This window comes from Saccostrea cucullata, unplaced genomic scaffold (genome assembly GCF_032062105.1).
Source record: "Saccostrea cucullata isolate Sc308-1 unplaced genomic scaffold, CSIRO_AGI_Scuc_v1 ctg1325, whole genome shotgun sequence".
NCBI classification, from domain to species: domain Eukaryota; kingdom Metazoa; phylum Mollusca; class Bivalvia; order Ostreida; family Ostreidae; genus Saccostrea; species Saccostrea cuccullata.
This window is the reverse complement of record NW_026925063.1, coordinates 166,328-185,204: the sequence shown is the minus strand read 5'-3', so window position 1 is coordinate 185,204 and position 18,877 is coordinate 166,328. Positions and strand designations below refer to the sequence as shown.

The 18,877-nt window shown below is 35.2% G+C and overlaps 1 protein-coding gene across 1 annotated transcript in view; it reads left to right on the top strand.

Moving 5' to 3' along the window:
- The window catches only part of LOC134267987 (alsin-like), a 24,286-nt gene extending 5,409 nt beyond the window's left edge, over positions 1–18,877 (top strand). Inside the window, exons 3-33 of the mRNA XM_062750196.1 lie at positions 3,136–4,491; positions 4,686–4,800; positions 4,895–4,991; positions 5,187–5,261; positions 5,347–5,459; positions 5,640–5,703; positions 6,436–6,607; positions 6,715–6,797; positions 7,145–7,317; positions 7,428–7,593; positions 7,789–7,923; positions 8,211–8,339; positions 9,434–9,501; positions 9,639–9,705; positions 10,075–10,268; positions 10,405–10,470; positions 10,602–10,697; positions 11,737–11,903; positions 12,378–12,487; positions 12,929–13,006; positions 13,205–13,347; positions 13,506–13,679; positions 13,901–14,021; positions 14,292–14,449; positions 14,610–14,714; positions 14,973–15,149; positions 15,989–16,031; positions 16,298–16,359; positions 16,761–16,824; positions 17,445–17,627; positions 18,586–18,877. Coding sequence (XP_062606180.1) covers positions 3,136–4,491; positions 4,686–4,800; positions 4,895–4,991; positions 5,187–5,261; positions 5,347–5,459; positions 5,640–5,703; positions 6,436–6,607; positions 6,715–6,797; positions 7,145–7,317; positions 7,428–7,593; positions 7,789–7,923; positions 8,211–8,339; positions 9,434–9,501; positions 9,639–9,705; positions 10,075–10,268; positions 10,405–10,470; positions 10,602–10,697; positions 11,737–11,903; positions 12,378–12,487; positions 12,929–13,006; positions 13,205–13,347; positions 13,506–13,679; positions 13,901–14,021; positions 14,292–14,449; positions 14,610–14,714; positions 14,973–15,149; positions 15,989–16,031; positions 16,298–16,359; positions 16,761–16,824; positions 17,445–17,627; positions 18,586–18,633 — 4,802 coding nt within the window. The 3' untranslated portion in view covers positions 18,634–18,877. The remainder of the gene's footprint in view (positions 1–3,135; positions 4,492–4,685; positions 4,801–4,894; positions 4,992–5,186; positions 5,262–5,346; positions 5,460–5,639; positions 5,704–6,435; positions 6,608–6,714; positions 6,798–7,144; positions 7,318–7,427; positions 7,594–7,788; positions 7,924–8,210; positions 8,340–9,433; positions 9,502–9,638; positions 9,706–10,074; positions 10,269–10,404; positions 10,471–10,601; positions 10,698–11,736; positions 11,904–12,377; positions 12,488–12,928; positions 13,007–13,204; positions 13,348–13,505; positions 13,680–13,900; positions 14,022–14,291; positions 14,450–14,609; positions 14,715–14,972; positions 15,150–15,988; positions 16,032–16,297; positions 16,360–16,760; positions 16,825–17,444; positions 17,628–18,585) is intronic.

Here is an 18,877-nt window from a genome sequence, read left to right as displayed (position 1 = left end):
TTTCAAAATGCTACTCCTACAGTTTTGGTGTGATTTCAATATAACTTGGCACACAAGTAGACTACAATAAGGTACATAATTCTGTATATTGGTTTTTTAGGTCACCTGAGTAAACTCAGGTGACCTATTGCTATCCGTTTTCGTCCGTCGTCGTGTGTCGTGTGTCGTGCGTTAACATTTGAACATTTTCAGCTTCTTCTCTGAAACCGCTGCACCAATTTCAACCAAATTTGGCACAAAGCATTTATGGGTAAAGGGGAACAAAAATTGTGAATTTCATGGTCCCTGCCCCCCTGGGGCTTGAGGGGTGGGGCCAAAACCACCAAAATTAGTGCAATCTTTAAAAATCTTCTTCTTTACTCCTGGACATCAAGCAGTCAAACTGTTTGCATGATTGTAATGAACATTGAGTGTTCTATCAAAATTGTGAAATTCATGGCCCTGGGGTCAGGGGTTCTAGTGCTCGGGCGGGGCTAAATAGATCATGGAGTGAAAATGCATAAATTCTTTGAAAATCTTCTTCTCTGCTCCTAGGCATTAAATAAACTAAATAAGTATATAGTTATGTCAAATAAGGCTGCCTCTACCAAAATTGTGAATTTCATGGCCCCTGGGTCAAAGGGTTCTGGAGTTATGGTGGGGCTCACTCTGTTGTTAATATAGTGAAAATGCATAATTTCTTTAAAAATCTTTTTCTTTCCTCCTGTATATAAAGAAGATAAACTAGGTGCATGGTTATGATGTTCAAGGGTGTGTCTTCAAAAATTGTGAAATTTGTGGCCCTGGGGTGAGTAGCTCAGGTAATTGTTCCAGGGTGGGCCATTATAATTAACTTAATTGGTCATGTACTGAAAATGCAATTTGAAAATTGTTTTTTAGGTCACCTGAGTAACTCAGGTGACCTATTGCTATCCGTTTTCGTCCGTCGTCGTCCGTCGTGTGTCGTGTGTTAACATTTGAACATTTTCAGCTTCTTCTCTGAAACCACTGAACCAATTTCAACCAAATTTGGTATACAGCATCCATAGGTGAAGGGGAACAAAAATTGTGAATTTCATGGTCCCCACCCCCCTGGGGCCTGAGGGGTGGGGCCAAAACCACTAAAATTAGTGCAATCTTTAAAAATCTTCTTCTTTACTCCTGGACATCAATCAGGCAAACTGTTGACATGAATGTAATGAGCATTGAGTCCTCTACCAAAATTGTGAAATTCATGGCCCCAGGGTCAGTGGTTCTGGTGCTAGGGCGGGGCTATATAGATTATATAGTGAAAATGCATTATTTCTTTGAAAATCTTCTTCTCTGCTCCTGGGTATTAAATAAACTAACTAAGTACATAGTTATGATGAGCAAGAGTGCCTCTTCCAGAATTGTGAATTTTATGGCCCCAGGGTCAGGGGTTCTGGTGTTAGGGCGGGGCTCTATGAATTATATAGTGAAAATGCATTTATTCTTTGAAAATCTTCTTCTCTGCTTCTTGGTATTAAATAAACTAACTAGGTACATAGTTATGATGAGCAAGAGTGCCTCTTCCAGATTTGTGAATTTTATGGCCCCAGGGTCAGGGGTTCTGGTGTTAGGGCGGGGCTCTATGAATTATATAGTGAAAATGCATTTATTCTTTGAAAATCTTCTTCTCTGCTCCTGGGTATTAAATAAACTAACTAAGTACATAGTTATGATGAGCAAGAGTGCCTCTTCCAGATTTGTGAATTTTATGGCCCCAGGGTCAGGGGTTCTGGTGTTAGGGCGGGGCTCTATGAATTATATAGTGAAAATGCATTTATTCTTTGAAAATCTTCTTCTCTGCTTCTGGGTATTAAATAAACTAACTAAATACATAGTTATGATGAGCAAGAGTGCCTCTTCCAGATTTGTGAATTTTATGGCCCCAGGGTCAGGGGTTCTGGTGTTAGGGCGGGGCTCTATGAATTATATAGTGAAAATGCATTATTTCTTTGAAAATCTTCTTCTCTTCTCCTGGGTATTAAACAAACTAACTAAGTACATAGTTATAATGAGCAAGAGTGCCTTTTCCAAAATTGTGAATTTCATGGCCCCAGGGTCAGGGGTTCTGGTGTTAGGACAGGGCTCTATTGATTACAAAGTGAAAATGCAATTATTCTTTGAAAATCTTCTCCTCTGCTTCTGAGTATTAAATAAACTAACTAAGCACATAGTTATGATGAGCAAGATTGCCTTTTCCAGATTTGTGAATTTATGGCCCCAGGGTTAAGGGTTCTTGTGTTGGGGGGGGGGGGGCTCTATTGATCATATAGTGAAAATGCATTTTTTCTTTGAAAATCTTCTTCTCTGCTTTTGGGTATTAAATAAACTAACTAAGCACATAGTTATGATGAGCAAGAGTGCCTCCTATAAAATTGTGAATTTTATGCCCCCTAGGTCAGAGGAGGGGGGGGGGGGCTACATAGTCTGAAAATAAATTAATGCTTTTAAATCTGCTCTTTGGTATTAATCAACCATTTTGTTTTAAAATTTGCAAAATTTTGAAATATGTGGCCCCTGGGTCAGTGGTTCCTTTAGGGTATGGTGCACAACTGGGTATAAAGTGGAAGTGGATTTTCTCTTTGTTACTCTGATCTACCTCTGGGTATTAAGTAAATAGAGTAAGCATGTTAAGTTAATAATTATGATAAGCAATGGTGCCTCTTTCAAAATTGTGAATTGTGAATTTCATGGCCTCTGGTTTAATCCAAATTTAAGTGTTTGAAAGTTATTACAAATACTCAGGTGACCTATAAGGCCCGTGGGCCTCTTGTTACTTCAATGAACGGTGTTGCCACAGTTACTAAAAATAGAAATTTCTGTTATATACTCTCAAAATGCTACTCCAAATACAGTTTTAATCTGATTATAATATAATGTGGCATGCAAGTAGACTACAATAAGAACATAATGACACTTAATCAAGGATCATTATTCTATTTATTGCTCTTGTAAAGTTTCAATTCCCAACTGCTTAAGTACTTTTCTCTTCCTTTGCTATATAATAAGTACAAACCAGTAGAGCTTCAGTCTCGACAGAGACTTCTGGTTAATGAAGCAATTTACATCAACAATATTTATGTGAAAAAAATTTATATAACTTTATACATGCTCTTGCAATAATTTCAGGTGATTGTATAAAAGATGTTGCCTGTGGCACCAATCATTGTGCAGCAGTCACTAAATCTGGTCAGGTGTACTGCTGGGGGGATTCAAGGCAGTACCAGTGTGCCTCTACAGAAAAGAAAGTGACCATCCCACAACTGGTTAACATCAGCAAGGTCACCTCTGAACATTGTCAGCATGGAGTCTCCATGGATGATGAGGACGTTATAGTTGTCAAGGTGTCCTGTGGGAGTACGCACACTGTGGCCTTGTCTGACGCAGGAGAGGTGTGGGTCTGGGGGTCAGGGGAAGGGCTAGGGACCAAAGAGACTTCTACTGCCTCACCCGTCATCCTGGAGAGATTAGTGGGGCGAAATGTCCTCGGTATAAGTTGTGGGTTCACCCACACCCTGGCAGTGGTGGAGAGGAGTTTACTGGACGACTCTTATTCCTCAGTGAAAACTAGAAGATCTAGGGCCTCGGAGACAACCACTCATAAAAACCTTCCAAAAACTTGTGCCAAATGTAATTCTGAGATATACACCTATCTTGAAACCAGTGATACTTGTATTATAAGTGAAGAACACTTGTGTGAATGTGATGACTCAGCTGAAACCCCAGCCTCCTCTGGTGAAAAATCTGAGGGGGAAGTTGTAAAGAAATCCAGAAACAGAGAAAGCTGTGATGATGTGTTTGAAAGTCCCGAAGAAACGAGTCAGAGGAAAAATAGTGATCATCGTCTTTCACAAACTGAGGATCATCCTGAGGAAACTCATGAGGAAGATGTGTGGGTGAAACAAGACAGTTCTAATACTGGCGTATTTCCATCAGAGAATTCAGCTGAAAGTCATGGTATGCACAAGTGCCCAGGGTCCAATAAGTTAGCAGCTGGAAGCTCTGTTACAATTGTCAATGAAGAGGAGGCCAGAAAGTACCTTGCAGAGCAGTATGAGGACAAAAAAGAGGAAGAGGAAGCTCCTCCACAGCAGGAAACTACCACATCCACAGCACTGGGAAGTTTTTTCTCCTCAGTACAAATGTATCCATCTGATGTGATGGGTCATATTTCCTCCGTTCCTCAACAAATGTCCTCCATGACCAGTAAAGCCTTCACTAGTATTACTGACAGACTAGGCTTTACTACAGAAAACAAACCAAAGGATACTGCCTCTGAAAGCAGTGGGACAGGATCTAATCTGTTTCTGGCAGGATTTGATACTTCAGAGGAGGATCTAAATTCCCCTGGGGTGGAGGACAAAGGGAGCAGGTCTCAGGAGACCAGTTTTATAAGTGACAGCAGTGCCGAAGACTCGACAGAGAGGCTATCATTGAGGACCATACAAGCCAAACAAGACAATCTCTGTAAAATGGTCCCTAGTGGTATGTCTAGTGATGACATATATTATCAATCCAATTTCTTTTCCTCTAAGTACAATGAGTTTTGTAAGAAATTAATTGGATGTTGATACATCATTTTTTGAATGAAAGTTTAAAACTGTATTTGTTAAAAAAAAATTGAATGTCTTTACTAACTGGCACTGGTTATAGAACCTATATTTCTATTGTTTTTCTAGATCAGCTTCCTGTCATCTCAGAAACATCAGATACATTCATCACCCTGGAAACAGAGGTGTGGTCATGGGGAAAAAACAACAAAGGTCAACTTGGTCATGGGGATGAAATTGACAGGTCAGTTTGAATTTGTATGGACTTAAACTACATGTATATGTGATTGATATTATACCCTGTAAGGGCCTCCCTAATACTTGTACTGTCATTACAGAAATCAGCCTGAGGTTGTGAGGACACTGAATGGTGCTAAGGTGGTGAGGGTGTGTGGAGGGGGGTACCACTCTCTGGCTCTGACCGCTGACTCCAGGGTGAGGTGATATTCTTACAAACACTGGTGAACCATCCATTGATGTTACTAACATGTCATTTAAAGTTTTACACTTATTTTTTCAAAAATTACTTAAAGAGAACAAATGATTTTGTATAACTATTAATTAAAACTGTATATTATGCTTTCTATATTAAAAGATACATTGTACATAAAGATCATTTGTGTATGACAGGTATACAGCTGGGGATTCAATGCTTCTGGACAACTTGCTCGGACAGACAATACAGCCAAACCTTGTACAATACAGGTACAACATGTTTTAAGAAAACCGTTTTCAGATATGATATTTTCTTTATTCATAAAGGGGAAATGACCTCTGTTTGTTGTTGTAGCTGATGGACCGGTGCTATGTGTGGGATGTTGCTGCGGGGGAGAAATTTTCCATGTTTCTGATGGACAGGGATGGATTCCAACCAGAAATACACTTTGTGGGAAAACATCCATGGTAACCAAATATATTGTCAGAATTATATGGACACTCTCTACAACTGAAATAAAAGCAAAATTATTGAAACAGTTTTGATAAAAATCAGATGAACTGGAATATATTCAGAAATGTTTGTCTGTTGATAATTTTACGTGTACATTCTATTTCAAATAATGTCATTTTGTTTATATATTGTAGCCGGGATCTGTATGTTCCAGTGTATAAAACAAACCGCCTTACTCACCTTAAGTTCTTAAAGCAGGTAAAACTTCCTTTTCTTGTAAAGTAAAACAAGTCTATAGTGAACACACAGTGTATAATGAATTCACACTTACAACATAATGTACTGCATAAGTACGCATGATCACTGTATTATGAACTTTCAATAGATTTGTATGATTAAGACATTCATTTTTAGCCGGGCTTATTGCTCAAAGAGCAATTGCCGGCTTATGTGATCCTGTTCAAGGCAGGATGTTGACCCCATAGTCGCCATTTTAAAGTTACGTGCAAAAATATAGTTCTTACTCTCAACCGCTTTTGAGATAATACAAACGCTAAATAAAGAAACAAAAATAAAACGAAGTTTTATCTACTAAGTATATAAAATAAACGTTAGTAGTAATGACTTTGAAAACTTCATAAGTCAAAGAACAAAGTTCATTAGCGTAAGGATTTTTGATAATCAGTGTAGTTCTCTACACATACGAGGTAAAGCAGGAGAGGGAACCAGACTGGACTGTTTGTTTACATTCAGCTGCGGTACCAGATTAATTCTGATTCTGACAAAATCGGACCGTGGTATTAGGATTGAAAAACTCACTGTCAGTGTCTTATCATTTATATTGATACTTTTAAAATAATTTTTTCATCAGAATATAAACGTGATTCATGTAAGAAATCAATTCTACTCTGTAAATGAGCCCGGCTCTCTGTACCTCTGAGTACTTTGATTTCAGGATTGTTTTCTTAAATTTTAAGCATGTGTTTGCAGGCTGGATGGGTGCGTGCAATATCAACAGGGGAAGATAACTCTGCCTGTATCTCCTGTTGGAGTTTTACAGGATTTACAGCCTCACTGTTTGAAGTAGCAGCCTCAGAAAGGAGATTTTACAGTTATCTCAATCGCATCGTTAAATCCGTGGTTCATCCCCTAAAAGATTCAAGTAAGGCAGTAAGAGTGAAGAAGTCATTGTAATCTTTTCAAAGGATCAAAAAATGTTGTCTTTTGTTTTAATATGTTGTTTAAAAGGAAATATTTATTGTTTAATAGGTTTCTTCAGTACCCTAGATGTCTTTCCATACAAGTCTTGTACTCAGAATCTGCTGGCAGCTTTTGAAAACATCACTAATTTAGTAAGTTACCTTTTTTATACAAAGCCAATATAAGTTTGTAAATTCCTTTAGTACTGTAAATCACTTAATTTATGCGACACCTTATTTTCACTAGAAAGTCATTTAATCTTCATTAGCGAGACAAAATTTTCAAGAATTGTGGTTCTGCTTTATATATTCTTGAAGAATACTAATATGAGCGAGAATGATATTTTTGCGGGCACTCTGTTTTGCGGAATTTCTTGAAAATAAAGTTCTCGCAAATAAAGTTCTCACAAATAAAAAGTGAATTCCAGTATCGCAATAGTTCTTGGTATGTACAGTTTAATTTACCGGTAAACTAAGTTTTTGTCATTGTTTACTTGTAGATTGGTGAGAATTCAGTTGACCTGACTAACAGGATACGCTCCATGGATATTTTTTTGGAGGCCAACTTTTTCACAAAATGTGAAGACATTATCAGTGAATTTAAGATCTTCTCCATAAGCTTTGCAGACATGTTAGCTATTGGGGGATTAGAATATTTATGTAAAACTGGAAAGTGAGTGCTGCATTTCAACACATATTAATCAATTGCTTTCACTGTAATTTGTGAGAAAAATTGATTGAGAAACCTTCTGCAATTAATTTCTTAATATATTTTTTTAAAAGGCCATTTTTTGATACCTTGGATAAAGAGCTGCAGGCATTATTGGATGGGTCAAAGTACAGCAAAAAGAATATGGCAGAAAAGTTACAGATTCTGTTTGATCGGCCATTTAGTCATGTGAAAGAGTATTGCAGGCTTACAGATAAGCTGGCCTGTAACTACGAAGCAGTAAGATTTCTTTAAATATGTTCATATGAATTATGGTAGATCAAAATAATGATAGATAAGTTAGCTATGAGCTAATAACAAGTCTTAAAAGATTAAAGTGAAATGATATTAAATACAGGTGCTTTTTTGTGAGTTCTTAAAAGATTTTGAAATGGATGGATATTTTTCATAAGAATATTCATGTTTTGGAAATAGGAAGCCCCAGAGAACCGATTGTTGAGTAAAGTGACCTTGCAGTGGCAAACCTTGAAACGAACAACCAGTAATGAACACAAGATTGCATCTAACACCAAGTCATTCTGGGAATCTCTGAATTTCCATAAGTTAATTGTAAGCCTGCATTTTGTGTACCTGTGCTCTTTCTGTAAAGGTCTTCTAGCTACTACCAGAAAAATTATAGACTTTTCTCATTGAAATATATGTAAGAATATGTAATATTTTAAAAATTTTATCATGTTTGGAAAAAAAAATGAATTATTATAATTTCTTGTATGGAGTATGTGCTATATTAACTTTTGTAGTTAATATAAATTGATAAGATAGCAACTAAAGCATATTGGACTGGCCTTTAAAGTGTTAAGTTAAGGGAGATAACTCAAATGTCTACATCTTTCCAGGATGCTGTAAAGATCCCGACTCGTCGCCTGATTCGTAGCAGTAAGGACCACCCCCTGTCTCTCTACGGAGCAGGACGAATGTCCACCAATGATTTCTTTCTCTTCAATGACCTCTTTGTTCATGCTCAAGTAATTCTTCTTTTAATTTACTCAAAAACGTTTCTCAAGTAGCAATTTTAATATTGAATGAAATTTTCTTTCCTTGATAGAAATTATACTTTATAGCTTGATTTTGACATTACGACTTCTTTAACATCAAATTATGATTTCGTTTCAATAAATTATGGGGGTAAATGTATCATGCAATATCGAATCTAATTAAAATTAGATGTTAGATCCGCTTGCAGACTTGCTACACTAACATTTAACAAAATCCCATAGAGGATCACGTCGGAGGTTAAACTCGGAACAGCTTTAGACTTAACATACGATGATTTTGCAGGCAACAATTCGATTGGCTGATAGAATTAGACCTCTGCCGATATATGATGTTGTTAGATGTTAGTGTAGAAAGTATGCGAGCAGATAAAACATCTAATTTCAATTAGATTGCAGATGCAATATAAGGATTTATTTTGACAGAAAAAAAATTATATACAATATTATAATATATTTAACTCGCATTGATTTAATATGATAGCTTAAACGTACCCTGGGTCATTTGAAGGTAGTATATTTTGATTCTCTGCATCTTTTTCTGTAAAAGAGAATTTTACAAAATCATTCATGCTGAAGAAAGCTACATTCACAGTTCAAATCTTCTATCATTCTTAATTGAACTAAAGCAGAGAATTGCTGCTATTTATTTTCACTTTTTTAGATACCTGAAAATAAGAGTATGAGCATATTCAAAGAGTTGCATTTTCATGATTAATAATAACATACATTCATTGCATTCAATTCTGAATTTAATTTAGATATAGCAATAGAACTGTATATTTTTGCTGATATAAATGTACCTATTCATGTATATAGAATTAATTGTGACCTATAGTATCTGTAACTATTCCCTGCAAAAGGATTAACAAGTCAGAAGAATTAATTATGTATAAAATATGCATTTTTGCATGAGTCTTTTAAAAACCTTTTGCCCAATCTCTTAAATTGTCACTCTGATTAAAAATGATAGATTCATATACAAAATCTGACATAGGTACTAAGTAAAATAGGTTAGGAAACCAAGACAATCAGGTGATATATGTTTATATTGACCTGTGTTTTAGTACTCTACATTTCGATCCTATCCATTGGACACCCTGTGGATTGAAACAGTGGAAGATGATAAACAAAGGTACGAATGAACGGATTAAAAATTTTAAGAACAATTTTTGAATTCTGTAAAGAATCTGAAATTCATGAACTATGGATGAATTAGATAACTTTTGTGATCCTTACAATGTTGAATGTAAATTAAATTTTGAATTATAGAAACTTGATCTCCTTGATTATGCCAGAAGAAAAATTGACCTTGGTAGCCTCTGATGGGAATGAAAAGGTAAAATATGAAATATGTGGGATTCAAACTCACTTAAAAAAAGTTAAGTATGATGATACATGCAGTGTCTCTTCAAACAGTGTATCATAAAGTAGCCACATTTGTTACTGTAAACCAGCTATAGTTTGTGACTAATTTTATTCAAAATTTGTCAGTTTGAAATCTAGCTTTGATGAATGATATTCATGATTTACTAAGAAACTACAGTATCTTGAATAAACACAACTCAATAACTAGTTTTCAGAGAGATTTTTTTTTTGCAAATTAAAGAAGGACATGAAAAGTTAGTTTACAGTATCAGTAATATTTTTTCATTTAGAACCCACAGAAGATAATTATTTTAATCTCTCTGTGTTGTTTGTTTTATAGACAGAGTGGCTTGTTGCATTAAACTCAACCATCAACAAGAACCTCAGTCGTCAGAAATCTGTGTCACGGAGAGGAAGTTCTGACCGACTCACTCCCCCAGACATTCGCTTCGCAAACCATCAGTTTATAAGACATTCTGTATTTAAGGGCGCCACCTACTCTGGTTACTGGATGACTGGAAAAATACATGGCTTGTAAAATCTTTTTCCCAGTTTTTTGTAGTTTAAAAGTGAAAACAATAGTTTTTTTTTAAGTTTACTTTAATATAAATGACTATGGTTGTTGAATGTTGACTTTCAAGTCAAAATAAATTCATCTTCTTTTTTTCAGTGGAGAAATGAAGTGGGCAGATGGAAGAAAATATATAGGGAATTTCAAAGAAGGATTACAGCATGGGTAAGGAGAGAAAAATAAATAAAACCTTAAAATCAAAACTCTTTTTTGGTCTTTAAGAAATTTCAAAGAAATCCTAAAAAGGTATACCTTATCTCCTACATTTATAGAAAAGATTTTTTTTTAATTTTTAGACATGGTAAGCTCATTCTGAAGCAGGATGATGGGAGTGAGAGAACACAGGAAGGCTACTGGAGAGATGGACTTCTTCATGGACTGGCCAAAGTCAGGTAACTCTTATGGGGACTGGCCAAAGTCAGGTAACTCTTATGGGGACTGGCCAAAGTCAGGTAACTCTTATGGGGACTGGCCAAAGTCAGGTAACTCTTATGGGGACTGGCCAAAGTCAGGTAACTCTTACAGGGACTGGCCAAAGTCAGGTAACTCTAACAGGGACTGGCCAAAGTCAGGTAACTCTTATAGGGACTGGCCAAAGTCAGGTAACTCTTATAGGGACTGGCCAAAGTCAGATAACTCTTTAGGGACTGGCCAAAGCCAGGTAACTCTTGTAGGGACTGGCCAAAGTCAGGTAACTCTTATATGGACTGGCCAAAGTCAGGTAACTCTTGTAGGGACTGGCCAAAGTCAGGTAACTCTTTAGGGACTGGCCAAAGTCAGGTAACTCTTATAGGGACTGGCCAAAGTCAGGTGACTCTTATATGGACTGGCCAAAGTCAGGTAACTCTTGTAGGGACTGGCCAAAGTCAGGTAACTCTTTAGGGACTGGCCAAAGTCAGGTAACTCTTATAGGGACTGGCCAAAGTCAGGTAACTCTTACAGGGACTGGCCAAAGTCAGGTAACTCTTGTAGGGACTGGCCAAAGTCAGGTAACTCTTGTAGGGACTGGCTAAAGTCAGGTAACTCTTATAGGGACTGGCTAAAGTCAGGTAACTCTTATAGGGACTGACCAAAGTCAGGTAACTCTTATAGGGACTGGCCAAAGTCAGGCAACTCTTATAGGGACTGGCCAAAGTCAGGTAACTCTTATAGGGACTGGCCAAAGTTAGGTAACACTTATAGGGGCTTAGAAAGTGGTATAAAAAAAGGTGGGGGGGAGGTTGTTGATAAATATCAACATACAAGTATATACTCTATATTCCAGGAACAGGTATTAAGTAGATTGCATAAACTTTCTGTCTAATTCTTATTAAATGAAATGATAGTGAATATAAGAGAACTGTATGTAAATTAAACCTTTATACATAGTACATACAAAGAACACATATGTACATGTAGAGATAATACTTATCTTTATATCAAAATTTCAAGGTATTCTAATGGAGATATCTATGAGGGAGCTTTTAAGGATGGTCAGCGCCACGGGCATGGTATCTATCGTCATGGACAACACACATCAATGGCTGCCAGTGTTTATATTGGAGAGTGGGTTTCTGACAAGAAGCAGGGGTACGGGATCATGGATGATGTCATGAAAGGTATCTTGCCTGCATTTTCTGAAGAAAAAAATTCTGCTGAGGTTGCATTATTTCATAATCTCAAACTCCATGATTTTCACTATACTCAGTAAATGTCAAAATTAATTGTAGTAAGGCCATGCAAAGTTAATTACTTGGTTCTCAGGCCTTTTTTCAAGAAATATGATGAGGGAGGGAGGCATTTTTTTTCTTTTTTATTGCCTCCAAAACATGATGAGGCAGCTTTTTACATTGTACAAAACCTCAAAAAATGATGAGGGAGGTGATTTGGTGTTTATATTTTATTGATATAGCAATAAAAAGGGTCAATGAGGCACCCTTGGAAGAGATGAGGGAGGGCCTGAGAACGAAGAAATTAATTTTTTTTTGCCTAAATGTAAGAATTTTTTCAGACTTTACTTTAAGGTTAGAGATACTCAAGTATCAGTAGCTTTTAGATCTGCTTTTTCAGGTTTTAATGTTAATTTTTAACAGGAGAGAAGTACATGGGTCTGTGGCAGGAAGACATAAGACAAGGAAGTGGTATCGTGGTCACACTTGATGGAATGTACTTTGAAGGAAACTTCACCCAGGACAAGTTAACAGTGAGGCACATTTTCTTGACAGTAAAAGTTAAATCGCGTGAAAGACAAATGCCTCCAAATCAGTTTTATTGTAGTCCTTATAAGACTACTTCAATTTTGATTATATTTGAACCTTGCATTAGAAATAATAGAAATATTATGAAAGGGTCACTGACCTTTTTTCTTAACCAGTTGAACTTCGGTATTTTGAACTCCGATATCTCGAAAACCTTGGATATGTCGAAGTGATATGGAAGTCTCAACTACATACTCTTTAAGTATTTTACCCTTCGATATCCTGAATGCTTATGTTTCTCAAAATATTTCAATAGCCCCATCACATTTAAAATAATGAAGCTTGATTGTATTGGTTATCATTACTGGGTATTTTGATGGTATTTAAGGTTAAATGTTACCGGTACTTTTATTTTTGTTGTTTTTATTTATGATTTATTTTAACAGGGGTATGGTTTAATGCTTACCTATGATAACAGCAGCTATGAGGGGGAGTTTGCAGGGATTACTCAGCTACAAGGCAAGGTAAGAAAATGTAAACTGATTTTCAGAGTTCAAAAAAGTATGACTCCCATCTGAAAAAAATTATCATTCAAAAATCTTAATTAAAAAATTGCTAACCGCAATAAATTTTGATAAGCCATACTCTTGTTTTGATATCAACCAGCTGTTGACTGTGGACAGAAAAATTGTCAACATGACTTAATAAATCTTGTGTTTTAGGGTAAGCTGACAATGCCAAGTCATGACACCATTGAGGGCACATTTAGTGGATCATGGAATGAGGGGCTCAAAATTAATGGAGTATTTAAGAAGGCTGCTTATTCTGAAGTCAGTAAGAAGAGAGGTCACAATAACCTCTCCCTGTAAGTAAAAATGTTATTGTCAACAAACCCTTTGTTACAGTCAGCATAACAAGGAAATTTTTTTTTAGAATATTTAAAACAATTTTTTTTTCAAGCCCATATTTTTTATTGTATTATCACCATTATCAGACTAACAGGTAAATCTTTTCACGTACTAGGATATTTGGTACGATGGCTGTTCCTGCCAGCCAGAGATGGGAAGGCATGTTCCAGCAGTGTATCTCTGTATTCAGGGTCAAAGGTCAGGATCAACTGAATACAGAGAAAGCCTGGGAAAATGTGGCCATTACATTGTCAAAGGGAGAGAAGAGCATCATTGAAATCCATAAAAAGTAACTGTCAAGTCTGTATAATCGAGTGTAAAAGAGTTTGTACATATAGAGTCAGAGAATATATTTAATATATTGAGTGAAGTGCATGCCTTAAATTTTATCTTGTTAAAACAGAAGAGTTATTCATAATGTTACTTTTTAAGTTATTTATAATCAGATTTAAACAGAAATTTTAAACAATTTCAACTTATGTACTTAATTGAATTGTTTGATTTTTATAGTCCAAACAACAAAATAAAGAGGATCCTAAACTTGGCTGAGGAGTTGGAAACCATTCCTCCACATAATAAAGGGAGGTTAACAGTGGAGTATTACAGAGAGATTAGGCAGTATCTACACAAAGTAAGTCAGGGGAATCGATATAGGAATAAGAAAGAAATGATACTTTAGTTAAGAAACCATGCATTCACACTATGATAAAAGTAGACCCAGCTATCCAAAAGGCCATTGATTAAGAAAATAAAGATTAAATGTTTCTTTTGATTTATACTTCAAAGAATTTTTTTAAAAATAAAAATTTATTTAAACAATTGATTGAAAGAAAGCAAGGAATATTAGTGAAAAAAAAATTATTCTTGTATTTTTTGTGTACTGTATGCTTTGATTCACTAGGCATTTGACCTGCCTTTTCACCCTCTGGGTAAACTTATGGAGGGGCTGGTGGATGTCTTTAGGGCCGCCTACATTGGGGTGGGGGCACATCCCAGGCTGCTGGACCACGCTGTTAATGAGATCACTTCATTTGTGTCTCGTCTATATAAGTGTGTCAGGTAATAATTTTACAGTCTTTATAGTCCTGTTTTTAGTAAAAACTAAGTAGACTAATTCATTATATATATCTGATATTCTAAAATCCTCTAATGTGAAACAATTATGTTTCATAAAATCTCTAAGATCTAGTTAAATTCTAAAATTTTGATTTAACTAAAGGATCCTGTTTCCTGACCTGCCTGAAAACGGAGGACCTATTCTTATCGAGCCTGAGACATCAGAGGAAAGGACAGAAAGGGAGATGACTCCTGAGGAAGACAAGTCGTAAGTTTAATTCCTTGAAACTGATACTGATACATGTTCTTTGTAACTTTGCATATACATGTATTTAAACAGAGTGAAAAAAATCAACCTTATGGATTTATTTTTTTTTCTTTAAGCAAAGAAAGTTGTGTCAATATATACATGTATCTGGATTCAAGTAACAATGCAGAAGACAATAAATACATGTTGGTTTAAAAAAGTAAACTTTTTTTTCCAAACCAGTTTTACAGATAACTGATTAAGACCTTGTGATTGTAGAATGGTTGTGAGCTGTGGCACTCTTATTCATCCAATCCTCCTGCCCAAGATTTATCCTCCACTGTTTGATCTGTATGCACTGTACAATGATAAGGAGAATGAGAAGTATTGGGAGAGAGTACGGAAGTTAAACAAGCAGGGCGATGTGGGATTGATGGCATTCCTAGGGATTGATCAGTAAGTGGGAATAATAGGCACAGTTAGACAATCTGGGATTGATGGCATTCCTAGGGATTGACCAATAAGTGGGAATAATGGACACAGACAATCAGGGATGTGGGATTGATGATATTCCTAGGGATTGACCAGTAAGTATGAATAATAGGCATAGCTAGAGAATCTGGGATTGATGGCATTCCTAAGGATTGATCAGTATTTTGGAATGATGGGCACATTTAACAATCTGGTATGTGGGATTGATGATATTCTTGGGATTGGTCAACAAGTGGGAACACTCAATACAAAGAGACAGGCAGGATTTTAAAATTGACTGTTCTTGGAATTGGTAAATACATGTAACAGTGAACTGTGGTACACTTAGACAAGTAGAGAGATTTATCAGCATCCTTATTTTGAATATTGTGAGAAAAACAGGATTGTGGAGTTGATGGCAAGGGATTGATCAGTTAGAATGAACACTTGGTAAAGTTAGACAAGCAAAAAGATGTGGTATTGGCATTCTTGGGAATTGATCACCAAGTGTGAATAATGGGTACATTTAGAGAATTTAGGATGTTGGATTGATTGCAATTTTAGAGACTGAACAGTCAGTATAATGTCTAGTACAGTAAGATTAGCATGGGGTTGCTGGATTGATGATATTACTAACAATTCATGAGTACACATGAATACTGAAAACCATTATTGCTCCTTTTAAAAATACAAATTGGGAGTGTGATGTTTGCATCTCAGATTATTTTAGAGTTATTTTAATTTCAAAACTCATGATGTGGAACATTAAGAAAGAGTTTTGAATTTATGAATTTACATGTACATGTTTATCAAATATTTTGTAGGAAATTCTGGCTCCTTGATGCATTGCTGCAGGATAAATCAAAAGTAGGTTATTTTGTTATATTTGAAAAAAATGATTAGAATACATAACACAACCCGCTTTACCATATGATTTTTATTATTTTCAAAAAAAAAAAAAATTAAACTATCTTCAAGCAAGTTATCCTTGTAAACGTAACACTTTAATCATGTTTTGTCAGTCCCTTTTTAAAATCTGTCTTTTACTTGTATTTCCATTTATGTACATGTTATTGTATTTATATCATTTTTTTAATTGAATCTTTATTGGCCCTTGTTATTACAACTTGTAGAGTCTGTCTGCCTTGAGGAATCACTGTTATCTCTCCTGTATAGAAACTTTACAACACATTAGGTCAGTAAAAAGGGGAAATAACACCAAATACACAAAATGGGATTGTTACACCTTAAAGGTTAATGAAATCAAAAATATTCCTACAGCAAAAACTACCACAATAAAATCACCCCAGAATATTTGAGTCATTCTTATAAAAATATTACAATCATATAGAAAACAAGACACTACCAAAAAAGATACTCAGAAAGTTCAAAGAGACTTTACTTAAAAAGTTCTCAGAGATATAACTTAAAAATGTCAATTTTGACTTGAGACTATTTTGTGCCACAAGCCAATGCATTGCTTCATTTCAATGCTGCATTTAAAATTGCTTAAATAATCAGATATTTACATTTGTATCTCTATACATGTAGCTGCATGTGTGTTCTTTTCTGATTTCTGTATTTTTGGATTTACAGCACAGCTTTTAGTCCCAAAGAGAAACTGGAGGTTATACAGAAAACATTCTCAGAAATCACCAAGGTAAACATCCAAGATTTGGGAGACATTACACTGTCAGTGATTTTTAGAGGATTGAATGTAGGAATTTTTATTTGAGAGAATGGCTGAATGAAGAATATTTGTTATTTTAGAGTGTGTTTTATTTTGTTTGTTCTGCTCTTAATCTCCTTGTCTTGAATGAAGGATACATTATTTTATTTTCCATACAGTATCTTGTCTTGAGTCTTACTGTTCAGTATGTTTGATCTAAAGATAACAATTTCTGTTATGAAATTAAATTGACTTCATGAATGACACATCACCTCCATATGGAAGGGGGAGGGGTCACAAATATAATTTGCTATTTTGAATTTAAAAGAAAAACTATAAATAAAAAAATAAGTGTTTTATAAATACTGTGAAATCACAAATATTTGCGTTTGGGGTTGGGGGGGGTTGGTGGTTAATATTCGTTGTTTTAAAGGTATGAAGAGACCCATGAATTCATGTCCACCACGAAATGTAAAATGTTACTTACTTAACTACTTTAAATTCTTCAACCACAAATTCAAATCCCCATGAACCATGAGTTTTTCCTCAAACCTTGAAAATTTGACCCCATGAAAATATGTGATTTTACAGTATATATTTTCTATTGAAAGACTGTACAGGAGAGCATGGGAGATGTCCAGATGTGGTGTATGGATGACTTATTCCCAATATTCCACTACATTGTCATCAGAGCACAGATACGCCACCTAGGGGCAGAAATCCACCTTATTCAGGATTTAATGGAGCGCCACCTAGAGAACGGAGAACTTGGCATCATGTTTACAATGCTCCATGTAAGTTTAGGGAGTGGATCCAGATAAAAATATAGAATTTTTTTGTCTGAAATTATAAAAAAAAATTGACAGTCATTGTTATTTCTCAGTATTGGAATTTAAAAGATTAATACTTTAATACGCGAGTTTCGAGATTGTAACTCTCCTACGAAAGAGGCGCAAAAAGTATCCATTTCAGCATGGAGGTGGGACAGGTTGTTTCTGTATACATATGTGCATGAATAAATGAACGATATTTATTATGGCTTTTAAAATTTATTAAATGTTATAGAAATATAATAATGTTAAGCAGTGATGCATTTTATGATTTTATCAAGCTCAATTATGCATATTTACAAATCTACTTTCAATTATAGGGTACTTGAAAACGAAAGAAACATCGTAGTCATTATCAAAAGTAACTGATTTTCTTAATTGTACAAACATTTTGTAAAAAAGTTAGTGGTTTTTTTTTTAAGTTATAATAAGGAAAAGAATCAATGTGTGATTTCGATTGCCAACATGCAATGATCAGATGCATGTGTACTGTATTTATTAGAAGTCCATATCTCTTTCCTCGTCTGAAATGTCGACAACATCCACTGAAAATTTTTTTTTGTTACGATTTTTTGCTTTAAATAATGATGCCTTTACATAATTGGGTTATTCTCGAGTTGTAGAGGACAATATCACAATCATTTAGTTATGCTAATTCAGTATATCGATGATGCAATGTATCCAATTTATAAATAACTGTCCCACCTGTCTGTTTACGTGGTAACGAAACCCCCCTCCTCAACGAAAAAGCGCACCAAGGGAGATAATCTCGAAACTTGCATATTGAGCAAACATAGTACAATGTACTTGAAAAAACAGTGGAAAAGTCATTGAAATATTGTGAGCTATATTCAAATACTGCTCAAATACTGTAAACGTGCAAACTGAATTCATATTGATCTAAAAAAAATTTCTTTTTCAGGCTTGTTATTTTCAAATCCAGAATGAGAAGATACCAGGTCAAGGTTGATTCCACTAATTAATATATCCTAGGAAACCAAGTATATATATATATATAAAACTTGTAAAACATTGTGGTTACCCAGGGACCAAAGCCTTTGAAATACTTTGTGCCATGTGATTATGTCCTCTTGCAGTTTTCATTATGTTTAACATATCAAAATTTGTTAATATTTATGCACTAGTTTTTTTTTGTTTCAGTTTTGTAGTGTATGAATACAAATGTTTTTGATTAAAAAATATTTACATTTCCA